The sequence below is a fragment of the Falco biarmicus genome, chromosome 5, assembly GCF_023638135.1.
Source record: "Falco biarmicus isolate bFalBia1 chromosome 5, bFalBia1.pri, whole genome shotgun sequence".
In the NCBI taxonomy this organism is placed as follows: Eukaryota; Metazoa; Chordata; class Aves; order Falconiformes; family Falconidae; genus Falco; species Falco biarmicus.
In genome coordinates this window covers 84049094-84065149 of record NC_079292.1, presented here as the reverse complement: position 1 = coordinate 84065149, position 16056 = coordinate 84049094, and the positions used below count along the sequence as shown (strand labels likewise).

At 39.1% G+C, this 16056-nt stretch overlaps 1 protein-coding gene across 6 annotated transcripts in view; it reads left to right on the top strand.

The window, feature by feature from the left end:
• The window catches only part of RIMKLB (ribosomal modification protein rimK like family member B), a 58319-nt gene extending 43240 nt beyond the window's left edge, over positions 1-15079 (top strand). For 2 of the 6 annotated variants that reach the window (XM_056341403.1, XM_056341399.1), the window contains exons 6-8: positions 407-610; positions 2057-14625; positions 14880-15079. In XM_056341403.1, the coding sequence (XP_056197378.1) occupies positions 407-610; positions 2057-2520 (668 nt within the window). In that variant the 3' untranslated portion in view covers positions 2521-14625; positions 14880-15079. The remainder of the gene's footprint in view (positions 1-406; positions 611-2056; positions 14626-14879) is intronic. The other 4 variants (XM_056341402.1, XM_056341404.1, XM_056341400.1 and 1 more) reach the window with 4 other exon arrangements.
• Positions 15080-16056: the final 977 nt, after the last annotated feature.

Sequence of the window (16056 nt, the reverse complement as noted above, 5' to 3'; positions counted from 1 at the left end):
TCTTGGATGAACGAAACTGTTATTTATTAAATATCTGCTGCTCTTTTAAGTATTTCTTCCTTTTTTCCTCATTAAGGACTTGTACCAAAAGGATTTGAAATTACAAGACCACCTTCTTTATCTAAAGCTGTTTCCTTTCCCCTTTTTTCTTTGTTTTTTCCCCCCCCCCCCCCCCCCCCCCCCCTCCCCCGGCTTCTGAACTCTGTCAGTTACTGGAACATTTAGAAGCACTGAAGCAGTGGAACACTGATGACCACAGAAGAATTTGTAAATGAGTATAAGCTACAGATGGGGCCTGTGAGAATGGGCAGTGTACTGGTCGGAGGTTTCACTTTTATGTGCTGAATCACTGACACAGCTCAAATGGGTAGCTTCTTCCAATCTTGATGTTCTTTTCTTCATACAGGTAAAGCTGTGTTCCTGGCACGAGACAAGCACCATTTGGCAGACCTAAGCCATTTGATCCGTCATGATGCCCCTTACTTATTCCAAAAATACGTTAAAGAGTCCCATGGCAAGGATGTACGTGTCATCGTAGTAGGAGGCCGTGTGGTGGGCACCATGCTCCGCTGCTCAACAGATGGGAGGATGCAGAGTAACTGCTCACTTGGTAGGAAAAGCATTGTTCATAGTTTTGATCAGAATTTTTAAATCTAGTAAAAATCACAAACCCAACTGAAAAAAGCTGCAGGTTTTAGTTTGTATTAATTGTGTGTACTGTTGGGGGTTTACAGAGGAAACATGAGAGTAAGGATTAAGTGGGATGTGTGTTGAGCAAACACAGAAAGAGAAAGAATCTCTGCCCAAAGTAATACAATGGGTAGGACGGATGAAAAGCAGGGGAAAGTTCTAGGGACACAAATGGAGCAACTGATGTGGTAGTGGCAGTGTCATGCTAATGCTGTGTTGTCATTTATTTCATCCTGTTAAGAGGAACAAAAAAAGGACGACAGAGACTGAGGGAGGTGGAGGAGACGGCCAGTTGGCAAGAGGGTAGAAGAGAGTGTTAAGGGAGGAAACTGTTGAAGGCAATAAACAGTTGGATTGCATTATGCAGCTGCTGTGCTGCATTAAGTCTGTCAGGCTCCTTCCTGCTGCCTTTTCTCCCAAAGAACCACGTCTGGTAGGAAAAGAGAAGAAGGTTGCTGCACTGATTGTAACATTCTCAGAACTGAGTTTCTGCATGGCTTTGGGTGCAGGATGGGGGGCTTCTGAGGGTAGGAGGGTTGAGGTGGCCTAGCTGAAACAGTGCTGAACCTGAGCAGGTGTGGGGTGGTACAGTTTTGGTTAGTCAAAACACCCCAAATGCCTGAGAGGTTTTAGTTATTACTTGATGCTAAGGAAATACAGCCTGAAAGGTTTTCTGCTAAATGTTTCTTGGATTGTCATTGTTGGGTGGGGGTGGGTTTTTTTTTTTGGTTTTTGTTTTTTTAAAACTTAAGTGTTGTGATAAAATCAGTATTGGTAATACTTAGATGGTAGACTGTGAACTGACCAGCTGAGGTTCAGACACAAATGTTCCTTAACTGTTGCTTTAGAGAGAGTAACCTATGATAGCAAGCTGAGAGGGACATGAGCAGATGATAATGACTTAAGCCTCTTCTCTCTCAAATTATATCTGTTAGAGCTGTAGTCTTATCAGGAGCACATGGTTTGATTTTGCTGAAAGATTTCTTGTGCTAATTTACAAGTATGTATGGAAAGTCTCTGCCTTAGAAAGAACAAGGGTGGTTTGTTAGGCCATGTTTCTAACATCCCAGGATCACAAAAATGTACGGTATCTTTCTTAACTAAAAAGTCAGCACTTAACTGTTTTTTAAACAAGTTATACTCTTGACCTGCCTTTGGCAGGTCAGAATCTTTTGAAATCCTGCTGTGGCTTCAAGTTGATTAGTAGTCACTGTGGAAAGGAGGTTGCTTTCTGAGTCACCAGCAGTATGCTTGCAGGCTCGCTTTGGAGCTTCCCAACCAAAAAACAACCAGTTATCTGAGAAGGATGTCAGTCACCTGTGACCAGACTACAGTCAGCAAGTTGGTTTTTTTTCACTTTTTCTAGGTGGCGTAGGGATGATGTGCTCACTGAGTGAACAAGGCAAGCAGCTGGCAGTCCAAGTGTCAAACATCCTGGGGATGGACGTGTGTGGCATTGACCTGCTGATGAAGGACGACGGTTCATTCTACGTCTGCGAGGCCAATGCAAATGTAGGTTTCATTGCCTTTGACAAGGCTTGTAATCTAGATGTAGCTGGTATCATAGCGGACTATGCCGCTTCTCTCCTTACCCCCGGTCGCTTGACGCGGCGCATGTCCTTGCTCTCTGTGGTGTCCACGGCAAGCGAGACTAGCGAGCCAGAGCTGGGCCCTCCAGCTAGTGCCGCTGTCGACAATATGAGTGCTAGCTCCAGCTCTGTCGACAGCGACCCTGAGACCACTGAGAGAGAGTTGCTCACCAAGCTCCCGGGGGCTCTATTCAACATGAACCAGCTATTAGCCAATGAGATCAAACTCCTTGTGGAATGATGCCACATGTAAATAGATGACCAACAGAACTCTCTCTTGTAAATTTTTTTTTTTAAACCAACTTGCAATGCTGTTTATCAGAGAAGCTCAGAGGAATGAGGAAGGGGGGGGGGGGTGTCAATTGAGAGCAAGAGTAAAAGGCATGCGTGCTGTGACTGCTGCCCCTGCTTTTTTGCAGAACATAAAATTGTGTTGATTCTTCAGCATCAGTTTTCTAATGAAGATGCTCAGTTCACAACCTAAGTAGGAATTTTATTTGGATGCTGCTTTGGTCCCCAGATGTATTGCAGTTCACGTGTGTTCACAGGCAGGCATTGAAGCATGATTCACTTGAAGATTTTCAGAAAGCTGTCTGGCAGCTCTCTAGAAACTTCTGTGAATTACTGCACCAGTTAAGTCTCTTCTACCTCTGTAAGACTTGATCCTGTAAATTGCTGAGTGCCTCAAATTCTCAATGTGAGTTTAAGGTGTTAAATACCAGATATTTCAAAGTTCCTGGACGCCTACTGTTCCTGCTGTTATAGATGGGAGCTATAAGTTCAGGATCCTTTTAAAGTCATCACTTTCTGACCTTGCAGGATATATACGGCCTTTCAAATGATGAGGCTGAGAGAAGTGTCAGTTGACTTAATGTGAGCTTTCTGTACAAATCTGTAATTTGTGCCATCTTGGTATTAATTGGCAGCTTTGTGTCTATATTTCTTTACAAAGCTTTTGAAGGAAGGCTTTAGTACTTGTGTTTTTCTCATTTCAAATCCTGATTTCGGAAGGTATGTAGAGGAATTGGTCATATTCTATTTGTGGCAGAAGTGACATGTTTTTAACTATTTTTTGCATGATTGGAGGAGATAAACAGCACTGTAATGTTTGGTATACAAAATAATGTTTAATCCAATGTGAAAAAGAATTACACTAGTTTAAAGCAAACGTGCATCGACTTGTATTTGTTAGTGTTTTAGTCTTGAGAGAGATCTGCAATGTTAATGTTCATTTTTCTTTAATACATGCTAGTCCAACACTCCCTTCTCTATGCCTGCATCTTTAACAGTGGCCAAAGTGCAAACACTGCAGACTATTTCTTAAGAAAACACTGAGTTAAAGCCTGTACATTGGTGGGGTTTGGTGTGTTTTTTTCTTTTTTCTTTTTTTTAATTTTATTTTCATTTTTGCCTTTTTTTGTGGGGGGAAACATGGTAAGGTGTGGAGGAGGGAAAATTTGGTTAAAAGTGATTAGATATCTAGAAGTATTTTAGAATAAAGCTGCAGTTCATAACAATACTTACCAGGCTTACTTTTTCCCCACTAAACATAAAAGCTGATGTTGGCAGAAATCCAAAGAGTATAACCGGGGAGAAATACTCAATTCTTAGCTTTGGGAAACTTGCAGCAGATTTAAAACAGAAAAGTTTAAAAACAAAAAAACAAAAAAAAAAAAACCGAAAAAAAAAAAAAGATGAGAGCTCAGCCGGAATTAAAAAAAATAAATTATATTACCTAGGTCCACAAACAATTAACAGATTGATCCTGGACCCTTACGTGTGTGTGGTGTGAGTGCACACACTTGTGTGTGTTTGTGTGTGTGCATTTGCTTTGCTTCATTTCTTTTTGGGTTTTGGCTGTTGAGCTCCTAATTTTTTTCCAGGCTGCCTGATTTTCCTTAGTCCTTCTGGCTGTGCATTTTCTCATTAGCCTTGAGCTGTTTTGGAAAACGGATAACCAAAACAGATACTGAGTCCTTTTTTAAGTCCCTGTCTTCCCCCTCCTTTTCCTCCCCCTCCTCTTCCTCCCATTTCATTCTTTTCTCATTCTCTGGGTTTGTAAAGCCCTGGAACTATAGATATATATATATAAAAAAAGATAAGCCTCGTTTTTTAAAAAACAAAAAGTAAAACGTTTACAATTGAAGAATAATCTTGTGAAAATAGGGTTTGTTTGGAGGGGGGTTTTGTGTGTGCAATGCTGCTGTTTTCTGGATACTTTAATGGAGCATGTTCCATGTACCCTCTGAGGCTCTGCACTGCCCACCTCTGTGGCCCTTCCTCACCTCTCTGCTGCTCTGCTGTTTTATCTTCACTTGGACCTTAAACACAACTCACGGACACTATGCAGAGAGTCTTCAAGAGGCAATAAACAGAACAGTATTAACCTGCTTTATGGAGGTTTGATCATGCTTCTTTGTACAGTTTGGTTTTTTTTTTTATTTTAAAAGGAATGTAATAAAATGGCTTTTTTTTTTTGTAGAATTAAATATTATTATTAAAATCAAGTGAAAGGTTGACTGTTGGTGTTAAGCAGGAGTGGACCAGCTGGTCCAGCAACAAAAGGAGCTTCAGCAGTAAAGGTATTTTCAAATCTTTCTTCCTGAGCTGTCAAGTGCGCAGGTTATACCTGAAGAATATAAAGGTCTTTAACTTCCATGAAGAGTTGCAGAACCACAGAACATGAAGAAACCTAGTTTTCTAGTCACTGAGCAGTAAAGTATCTCTTCCAGAGGCTCTTCTCCCCTTGCTTGTTTATCTAAGGAAAATTCGGGTGGTGGTGTTTTTTTGGGGCTTTTGTTGGTTTTGGGTGGTTTCTTTTTTCTTCTTTTTACTGGTAGGTGTCTGCACTCCTTGAGAGGCTGATAGGGTCAATCCTGACCTTTTTCTGCTGTGGCCCACATTGAGCACATGTGGAATACCAGCAGGGAGTAAACATCTGCTAGTTGGTGTAGTGGAACCTCTGTATTTCTATCACAGGAAACACCTTTAGAGGAAAGAGCTGGTAACTGAACGTTCTGGACTGGTTTTTGAGTCTCCATAACATTTTGTGGCTCACAGGAACTTTATATTTCTTTCACCCTTCCAAGAATGTCCAGGTTTACAGCAGTAAAATTTGTGAAGTAAACAGAATATTTTTTTTTTTTTAAAGACAAACAGCGGATTGAGAGATGTACAGTTTGGCTCCCTTGGGTTAAGATGCTGCTCTGTGGCTGGTTCCATGGCTAGTTTGGAGATAAGTTGTGCATAGTGGTCAGGAAGGGAGACAGGATTTGAGGCATTATGTACTTTTGTTTGAACATTGGGTATTGATACTGCATGAAAACCTTGCCTAAGGGTTCGTTGGTAGAAATGGGCAAACTTGTCTCATGTATTTACTCCCTTATCCATTGCTCCTGAAATAGCAAAACGTACAGAATGGGCTGAGGGTGTGAGGGGGGTTGTCTTGTTTTTACTTAAAGGAAAAAAATGCTAATAAATCTAGCCTGTGGGTAACCAGGCGGTGTTTCCCATTGAAGGTGAACTTTACAGACATAAGCTTTATACACTGTATTGCCTTCAGTTCCATACACTGAAAACCACATGCTAAACTTTCATACAGTCGCACTAACACTACCTCCGTATGTGGGTTTGGAAGCATGTGCTGAAAAAATGGTCAATGTAGTGCTGGGTTACGATAGTGCCGATACAGCTGATGGTGATACAACTATTTCTGTATACTTTAATGCGTGAAAGAGCCAGTTAGAAACTTTTGTTTGCAAGAGGAAGTTTCTTAACCTACAGCTGATGAAACTTTGTTCTTTGTAACACTGGAGATTTTCTTCTGTTCAACTTCCCATGTTTATAATTGATGTCTTGCTATGTCAATGTACGGATTGTATCTTAAGCCTTGTATTTAATGTTTTAATGTGTTTTATAAAACCTTTTCTTGGAATGTTAAAGCACCTCATCCGTAACGCAATGTCAATGCTTGCTGCATACGTGGACTGTTAACATTTTTTGTTCTCAGCTGATGGGGAGCATTTTCTCCCACTTCGTGTGCTATCTTTCATGTGTGATACTTACTCAGGAAATAACCTCTGGAACATCCGTGTATGTCAGACATGAAGGAGATACCTCTTCAGATGTTATACTGGACTTCAAAATCCATCTAAATGAAACCAGTGACATTTGCTAAATCTTTCTCCCCCTTCCTGCAAAAATCTGTTAAATACATAAGGGACCTTAAGGGCTTAGAGAGACTTTGAAAACAAATTGCATGTACAGTATCTTTCTCATGGCTCACTCTTTTTGAGAAGGTTTTTGGGCTTTATGGCTGGTGTGAGACACACGACCCACTCCTGTTCTCTCTATGGAATAGTAGGTGCTCGGACAGGTAACTTCTGTTGCTACTGCCTTCTTTAATTTTTAATTTTTTCACTGTTGTAGGAATTGTTTTAACTGAACACTGCAGGATTTATAACCAGATGTTTGCTGCCTTTTCCTTTGTTTTATTTCTTTAAGTCTTTCTTAACCTTTGAGGGTGACTTTTGGAGCATTCTGATGGTGGATTTTGGCCTGGTGTTGGAAGCCTCCAGTCCTCTCATATTTCCAATTTGAGTTGAAAAGTTTTTGTTTTGTTTATTTGTTTAAACTGATGACACAAGTTAGATGCACGAATTTCGGGTGGCATTTGTTGTTGCTCTATTTTGTGTGACTTACTCTCCCTTTTTTTACAGAAACGTGTTCTAACAGTTCACACTTTGTTACTGTTCTTTGCAAAACTTTTCAGGAGCCAAAAAAGTCAAACAATCCAGAGAAAACCTTCCCTTCTCCCCTTTCTGATGGCGAGAGTGAGAACTTATGAAAAATCCTTGAGAATGTTCCTTCCTAAACTTTTCCCCCCAGTAATGCAAGCGGGTAAAATGGTAAACGCAGCAGTTTGGTGACATCCAAAACCGACCTGTTCTCAGGTAAATTGACTCTTTTCTGCTCTTACTGTACCCTTCATAAGCTTGCTAACTTGTCTGTCTTCCTTTCTTCCCATCAGTTCATTGTGGTGAAACTTCTTGAATGATTTCTTTAACAGTGGTATTTAGAGAAAATCCTATTTTCTTCTTTATTTTCCCTCCTTATACATGTTGACCTTTAAGAAAACTGTCACTTTCCTTTGCTTTACTCAGGTGAGACGAAAGTGAGTCCCCTCATGTAAGTATATGAGGGATAGTTTTATAATGCATTGATTCCACCTCGTTTTTATTGATTCAAGGTAGTTTGCCTTCTAATGTACTATTTTAGCTTAGGGTTTTGAAAGAGATGATGCTTTCCATTTGCTAAGTGAACATAAAATATAACTGCATCAATTAGGAATTGATAGGTATGAAAACCTAGTATGAATGTTAAATTAAATCTATTAAAATTCAATAGAGCAGTATCCTGTAAAGAGGACAGATGGGAGAATATGTGTGCTAAAGTAAAAGACTGTGGAGCTCATTATTTCTGTTTGTGGAGGATGGGGCGATGCATTTTACATTGCCCTTACTGCTGTATCGCAGTACTTGTACATTATATCCTCCTCTGGTAACTTGCTCCCTTAATCTCAAACCACTTAAAAGTGCTGAGAACTTAATATTTTTTTACTTCGTTTAAGGAGGAGAATCTGTATGTTACTCAGAGGTAAATATCAAGACAATTAGAATATCATTCAAAGCAGAAGAATATGAGCCTACAGACAGGCTTCAAAGTTTCCTGATGCAGTATTTTATTTCCCATGACATCTATAAAGAATTAGCACTTGTTTCAGATTTTTCCTGTGTACATGAATAACTCTTCAATATCATATAATAGTCTACTTCTCGTATTCTCAAGTTATATTTTCCTGAAACACAGCAAATTTATCAGCACTACCACAAATTGCAGCTTCAAATTAAGGTGGGAGGGAATAATTTTAGAGCCAAATTTTGCTCTGGGTTACACTGAGATAAACCTGGAGTCGCTCTGTGAAAGTCAGTGGAGTGATACATAATTTCACTGGTATAACTGAGTGTGTAATTTGCGTCTTTAATTTTACTTGCAAGATAATTTTACAGACCTGTTATACTTATGTTTCCAATGCTTTTTCCTTTCAGACACACCCACTTCTTGCGTCTCAGCACTGGGCAGGCCTATTCCATTATTTGTGTATATTTTTGTGCATCAGCTGCTATAGGACACGGGTGTAACACTTTCAGGCATGTGGTTGGGTGTCTTTTTTTGGGAGAGATGTGTGGTTTTGTAATAATGTCTAAAAGAATTTCTTTTCCTCAGATTCGTTAACAAAATTCATGTTGGCTTACAGTTTTGTGTCTCCACCCTGAATTATATATACACTATGTGAAGATTTTCATGAAAGAAAGACAATGCTAGTTCTTTGCAGTGTCTGCAAATGGTCATTGGTGAGGAGAGTTGATCAAAACTTGCTGCATTCTGCAGAAGTTAATGTCAATATTTAATGTTGCTTGAAAGGTGGTTTTACAGATCATGCTCCTTCCTCTTCATGGAATGGCTTTCAAAGCTTTGTATTGATCTTGGTTGTGCCCAGTGCTTTGCCTAGTGTATGTTGTAGAACTTGAATAAGCCATGACATCTTAGACAAAGGATGATGATTATGTGCGTGCTGAACAAGAACTTCTTCTATATGCCCTTCTGCTGCAACAGAGTAATAAAACTGGTAGGTGGCAGCAGCAGCAGCAGAAGCTCATGTGACTGACCTGAGGAACCTCCAGTGCGGGGAGAAATGGATTGCAAAATATTAACTGAAGTAAGGGGGACGGAGGAGAGGCAGAGTCCCTGAACTGTTCCTTTGAATGGTGAGTCTAATTTACAGAATTCTAACCATCAAAAGGCTAGTGTAGTACAATAGACACATTGATCTGTCTGATTTGGTGTTTGGTTACCGTGTGTCCTGGTTCTGATCTTTGGTTCAACATTCCATTTTCCCCACTGCCTCTTAAGGCAGAGTATATATCTTAAAGTACTAAACTTTGCCAAAGTTGCCGCATCTTAAGGGTATTGGAAAATAAGGCTAGAAGGAATTTATCTAGTCCATCCATTTCTCTGCTCCACAGGATGATCAGTTGTGGTTACGCCATTGGTGACATGGTTGTTTTAACCTGGTTTAAGAAACAGGGAATAAATGAGAAAGATTCTACTGTCTTTACCTGTGGATTTTTGTTTTATTGAGGTGAAACGCATCCTTACTGTAAGCCAATGGTCAACCTCATAGGTTGAGAGCTCATCTGCTCCTTTTTGCCCATCTGCTATGCAATGCTGCTTCTGGGGTGATTCTCTTATGTACTTCTTGTACATGCAGGTCTCTTCTTGAAATGTTCTTCAGTATTCTATCACAATGTTACTTGGTGATAACTGAAATGACTGTTGTGTATACATATGGTTAGCATTTCACATCAAAGGCTGGTTCCTTTGACTCAAAGGCTTTGTACCCCCTTGAGTGTGAAGAACTCAGATCGTGGTATTGTCAACAGGCATACTTTTTGTGCAAGGAGTGTGGTTTACAAATGCATATTATAAGCAAGCAGCCTCATGCTGTAATGACACTTTAAGAACTCAGAATTTTCATGTGATGTGTGATGGTTGCTTGAGATTTAGGGACAACAGCATCACCTATAACAAATAAATAGGTTTGGCATTAAGTCTAAATCACATCCTTAAATCACTCTAATTTTGTCCAGTAGGGTGCGATGGTGCACACGGATTCAAATGAATCTAGATTAATTTTTCAAAATTCTGGTATGACATTTTCTATATATAAAAATCCTCTTTAAGACTCTCTCCTCTGTTTCTGAATCCTAGTCTCTTTTTCATTAGTTTATCTAGTCATATCAGTAAATCCAAAGTTGTAAGTACAGAAGAGAAATTGTTTCCTGGGTTTGTACCAGTCATTAGCCCATTACAATATAATGAAAAGGATTTAAGGACTTCTTATTAATTGGGATGCTGAAATGTCTTTACATAACATTTAAGACAAATTTGTTTCTACAAAATGTTAAAGGATTTTTATGTAAGGGGGAGGTAAGAACAGGAACAAAGTAAAAGTGCAAAATGTTCTCAAGTACCCAAATGCTATCAGTCCCAAACCTGGAAATATTAAGTAAAAGCTCTAACAGGAAAAATCAAACCCCAGATCCATTATTCTCTTCTGTGAATCTTATGTAGATACTAATTACTGTGTAGTGGTAAATAGAGCACCGTATAGATGAAAGGATAGATGCTTTAGAAAAACTATGATAGTAAAGGGCAGTGTTACTTATGGAGACTTCATATATCTCAAGATAGAAAAAGTGTTCAAAGCACCAACAGTTAAAATCCTTTTTGAAAGTGTGAAATGCAGAACATACCATGTTTCTACTTAATGTCTAACAGCTAGTAGTTCTAACCACCTCTTCAGTTATCTAGTAGACCAGTGGTGTCTCAAACTTTTTTGATTGCACATTGCTATCAGTAAAAAAACATTTTGAGCATGCAATGTTTAGTTGTTATGTACATGTACTACTGTGTACATTATAAGTCATACACAAACCCGGAAATTAAAAAAGGGTGAGATAAAGATGAAATGAACACAATTTTAAACATTTGTTTCATTGTAGTTATTAATGGTGCAATAATTTTCTTCCTGTAGTCTTATGGGTTGGCTTTTGTAACCTGCTGGGGAATGTGCACTCCAGTTAGGAGATGGCTGATGTAGACATCAAGGAATTGTTGTTGCACTTGTCATTAGTATGTTCCAGTATAACAGAACCTCCTTTTTAAGTAAGTGTCCTACCAGAGATTAAATTACGGACCTCTAGTAGGATGATTTCTCTTTCTGAAAAGAAAGTGAAAGAGGAGAGAACAGCAGGATGGGGAAGCACTGATGAGCAGTCTGGCATAGGGGAAGTTTGGATGTGGATCAGTTGAAGATGTGGAGAAATGTATCCAAGTGGATTGGGGAAAAGGTTGTGGTCAGAATATATACCAATATACAGAACACCACAGTAGCTTTTGCATTTTAACTGTTCCTAGTCCACTTACATCTAAGTGTTAGTTGATAAATTCCAGTTCAGTTTGCTGTTGTTATCTGGGGTAGTCACATAAAATTAGGAACAATGCTTACATATAGGAACTAAGCTGGATCAGAGGTTTTGATACCAGGCAACTAAATAGTCTCCAGTGCATATCAGGTACATATCAGGTACATATCATGGACAACTGGTGTGCTTTTCTCAGTGGCATCTCGCTTTCGTGCTGCCTTTAACTGTTATGTGAACCACAGGCTGGAAATCCCAGAACTGAGTTATTGCAAAGTGAAAGGAGATCAATTGTACAAAGTGAAAAATATTTTGAATGGAGATTTGAAAAGGGTCCCATTAAATAGGATGATGAGTAAAGTCTATGTGTGAGATGAAGCTCGTAGAAAATTTTTTAAAATGCAGTCACACTGGAGGTGTGAAAGAGAGAAAGTGAATTCTGGTGATAGAGGCAAAGGAGTCTGAAGCATATGTCAGTCTATCAGCAGAGATAGAGATGAGGCAGTAAAACAGCTTTTGCTGATGTTGAGCATTCCCAAATTTTTGTTTTAAGGCAGAATCTCACCAGACATCCTGTATGTAATATATGCTAGGCATGCTAGCCTTTGGGAACTGGGTATCAAGGAGGAGAGCTGGAGATTGATACAGAACTGTTGGTATGGAAACTGACTGTAGCAGTTGCCTACTAGGATGGATGGTAACGTGGATTAAGGTGTGCTGCACTGAGTTTAGATGACCGCAATACTTGGGAAGAAGGGTGGTTACCTGGCCCTGAACGTGGGCTTATTTGCCCAGATAAACCTGTAGCCTTTTGCTTCTCAGCATAGTAAGGAGTAAAGAACTGCTGAGCAAGGGGACAATTGTAGGTGACTTAGAGTCAACGTTCAGCAAAGATTTTGGGTGTAAAACAAGCAGGAATTTAGAGTACTCTCCCAGATCCTCCGTGTTTTCACATGTGGCTGTCAATACAAGAGGATTTATATTTTTTTTTCTACTACATGTGACATAGCAAAGCATCTTGTTCTCTGCAACTTCGATGTGGTAGAGATTTGAAGAATGCAGAATATTTTTCATTCTTATTATAGGCTTCCATGGGTAGGCAAGGGGTCGTGTTTATGTGAAAGGAGGAATGGTTAGGTTCCTCACGATAACTGAAAAGCGGATTACGGATTAGGCTGATAGAGAAATTAACATTTACATTGTGCTTGGGCAAGGTATTTCTGCATCCTCCTTTTGTTCCATTTAGAAACAGTACAAGCGTTACTGAGTACACAGAGCTTGCATAGTAGTATGTCAGTGTAAGCTCTGCCAAGTGTGTATGGGGGAAGGGCTTATAAAAGATTTATGTGAATTTCTGTGTGTCAGCTTTTTTATTTGGAGGCAGTTTGCTGTATGCAACTGCATATAGTACACTGTCTTAGTGTAATAGATTTTTTTGTTTGTTTGTAAAGAGTGAAATATGTTTGGGAGTTAAATATGTCATTCTGTTGTCCATTTCTGTAGGAGGCAGGATGGTTAAGCAGTCAAAATGCATAAGAACTACATGACTAGTTATATCCAAAGTCTAGTGCCAGTTGAGTACTTGATGTTGCCGGGGAGAAGGCTTTTTGGTTTATCTTTTCATAAGAGGAGACAAAGAAACATCTGAGAAAGGACTTTGAAAGTGTTGCATACATTGAATTGCATCTTCTGTTACCATTTCTCTTTCCTTTCAGAATGTTTTGATGTGCTGCTTTGATGTGCATGTATCTTATTAAAAAAAAATAGCTGCTGAAATGTCTCTGGTGTGTAGGCTTGAGTCTGGTCAAACAGGGCAAACCAGTGTGGAATGCTCTATAATCACAGACGGTCAGCTGTGCTATTCTTGGCCTTGACCAGATGAGGACAGAGTGTGGAAGTCTCTTTTTTTTTTTTTTTTTTTCCTCCATGGAAGATTTTGCTGGGCTCTATGTTTTTATTGCAATATATGCAGTAGTGGCAGAAGTCTTTGTCAATAATATTCTGTATAGCTGTCACTAGAAAGTGCAGTGGCTTTTGATCAACGAGTTTTTAAATTTCCCTTATGTAATGCTTTTCCTTTTTCCTTACTCTGTTAATCTGTGGTTTAATGTAATATGATATATACAGTTTCCTAAATCAGGAGTTAATTTTTGTGTTAGACAAATTGCAGTATAATTGAGTAATTTTAATACAGGAATGGAAAAGAAATGAAATTTTATTAGAGGTCATTGGAATTATTTTCAATAAAGTATTGTAATCAGAAAAAACTAATTTATCACATTAATGCATTTTCAGAGATATATGCTAATTTCCAGAATTTATTGGGATGATATCTCTTGTAAAAAATAGCATTTGCTGTTAGAGAGGGAGGACAAATCCATATTACATTAGCCAGTAACCCAGTTGTTGCTACCTCTTTGGCCAGTCATGCATTTTTTTCTATGCAGATTTCCAGTTTATGGTGGAAGCAGTGATACTACTGAGCTTCCTTGATGCTTAGTTTATCTCTGTCATAAAATACTTACATTTTGGGGAGAAAGGAACTGGAGAGGTGAAAACTGTACACAGTGTTACCTGGACTAAACGGGAAGGTGCCGTGAAGCAGAGAGAGAAGACTAAGCAGTAGCTGTATACGCAGGTATCCTTTCAGTTCTGTCTTACCCATGTAGCGGGAGGCCAGGAGTCAAGATGACTGTTTCAGTTACACCGTGATAAGGAATGGGAATGTCGCATTGACTTTTGTGCAACTGTAAATACTTCATATCTGGTGTTTACAAGAAGTGTGGTTTGCCCAAGGGTGCGTGTGCAGTTTCTCTTATTCCTTGCTACTGCTGTGCAAAGCACTGCCTGCTAGTATTTATTGTCTGGATTCTGTCTGTTCAGTGGTATTGTGTATTAAGCCTGAAACTTGTATAGTATTTTGTGATTTTTCCAGGAGGAAACTTAGTATGCTTGTGTGCATATTTTCCCATCCATTTAACAAACACAAGGCCAACAGAAACAACACAGATGTTATGGTTACTCTCCCACCCCATCTTTACAACAATGTATGGGAGGAGTAGTGCAAATGTAATGTGATGTAGGAATGCTTGTCCATGCCTGAATGGAAATGTTTGTTTACCAGATGGCAAATACTGAAGCTTTATCAGTGAGAGAACTAGGCAGAAAGAGACTGCAGTCTGACTTTGCTAAACTTTTACACAATTTTTCCTCCACATGAAATATTTCCACAGGAATGTAATACTTGTGAAAGATGCTGGATCATCAGTTGCAGAGACTGAACTCCTCTACCCACAGGAAAGGTAACAGGAACTAGATCTTAACCTTTAGAACACAGCCTTCACTGCATCTCACTCCTTGACCTGGAAAGGCCTTTTCCAAGGTCAGAAGAGGAGTTTGGTACCCATGGCTCAGTCCTTGGTGCACCTGTAATGCAGCTATCGAGGAAGCCAGATAAATGACAATTCAGAGATCTTTTTTTATGATGTGTGCTTAAATTTCTGATATTATTATTTTGGGGAAAAAGACTAACTTCTTCAATGATTTGTTTCTCTAGGTTTTTCTGCGCCACCAGGAGGTCTTCTCTTCCCTCTTATGGGGACACTTACCTCTTGATAATACTCCCTTCACAATGAAGGGAAGCAAGGATGGACCAGCAGCAATGTGGAATGGGGTGGTCCCCACACTTGGGGTTAACAGTCATAATGAACACTGTCCTACTGACATGGAGAGCTGAATAAAAGAGTTGAATTCTGATTGATGAGAGTGTGAGGTTCTTTTTGGTATCTTCTGCACCAACTCCCCTTGAAGTGCTGGTTAACTTCAGAAATCTGTTGATTTTGTATCAAAGCTGCAGCTAAGGCAGAACAGTAAAACACATTGGATATTCTTCATTATATTACACACACACACACACACACACACACACACACGTAATTTTATTCCTAAGAGTTCTAAAATGCTTTATATTTATACAAATATTCTTCCCAAATGCCTTGGAAAACCTCAGTATCAGGCCTTTGGTTTTATCAGTCGTGTTATGAGTTCACCTAAGTCACTGAGAACACAAATCTCTTGAGTTTTAAAAGGAAAATCATACTATGCTGACCATGTTACACTGATAGCTTTGGTGACTACTAGAGAGAAACAGAGCTGCAACTCTGTTAACCTGTCAGAGGTACTTCAGCTATTAGATAATGTGCCTTTGGATTTTGAGGCCATGGTGGAGCTTGTTATAGACATGGTCATGTAAACTTTTACTAAATATTGTTTCTGAAGAAAGCTAACCTTTACAACTTTAGGTTATACATCTTGCACATCTCTCTTGGTTTGTTGTTAGTGAAACACTGTAGAGAGTTAGACATATACTAATGCTATTTCTGTAACGTGCCTTCTTGAAATTTGTATTACAAAAGTGAAGCAAAAAAGGGAAGCAAGATAGTGAGTTGGTACACTATCAGTGAACGCCTCTTGACAAGGTAGAGTGTTCAGGTTTTTTGTAATCTTTTCCTTCTGTCCTTGTGGCTAAATCTTTCAAAGGGCTGTGGCAAATGCATTATAATGCTTGACCAAATTAAATTTTAAAACAAAGAATTGGTGAAATTGAAGTGGAAAACGGAGTCAAATGTAAAACCTTGAGCAAATTGGTAATTGCAAGAGGTAGCATAAGAAAATAGAAGGGTGGTATTCCCTTGGACTTAAAATTTTGAACATATTTTTAAGTTAGATTGCGT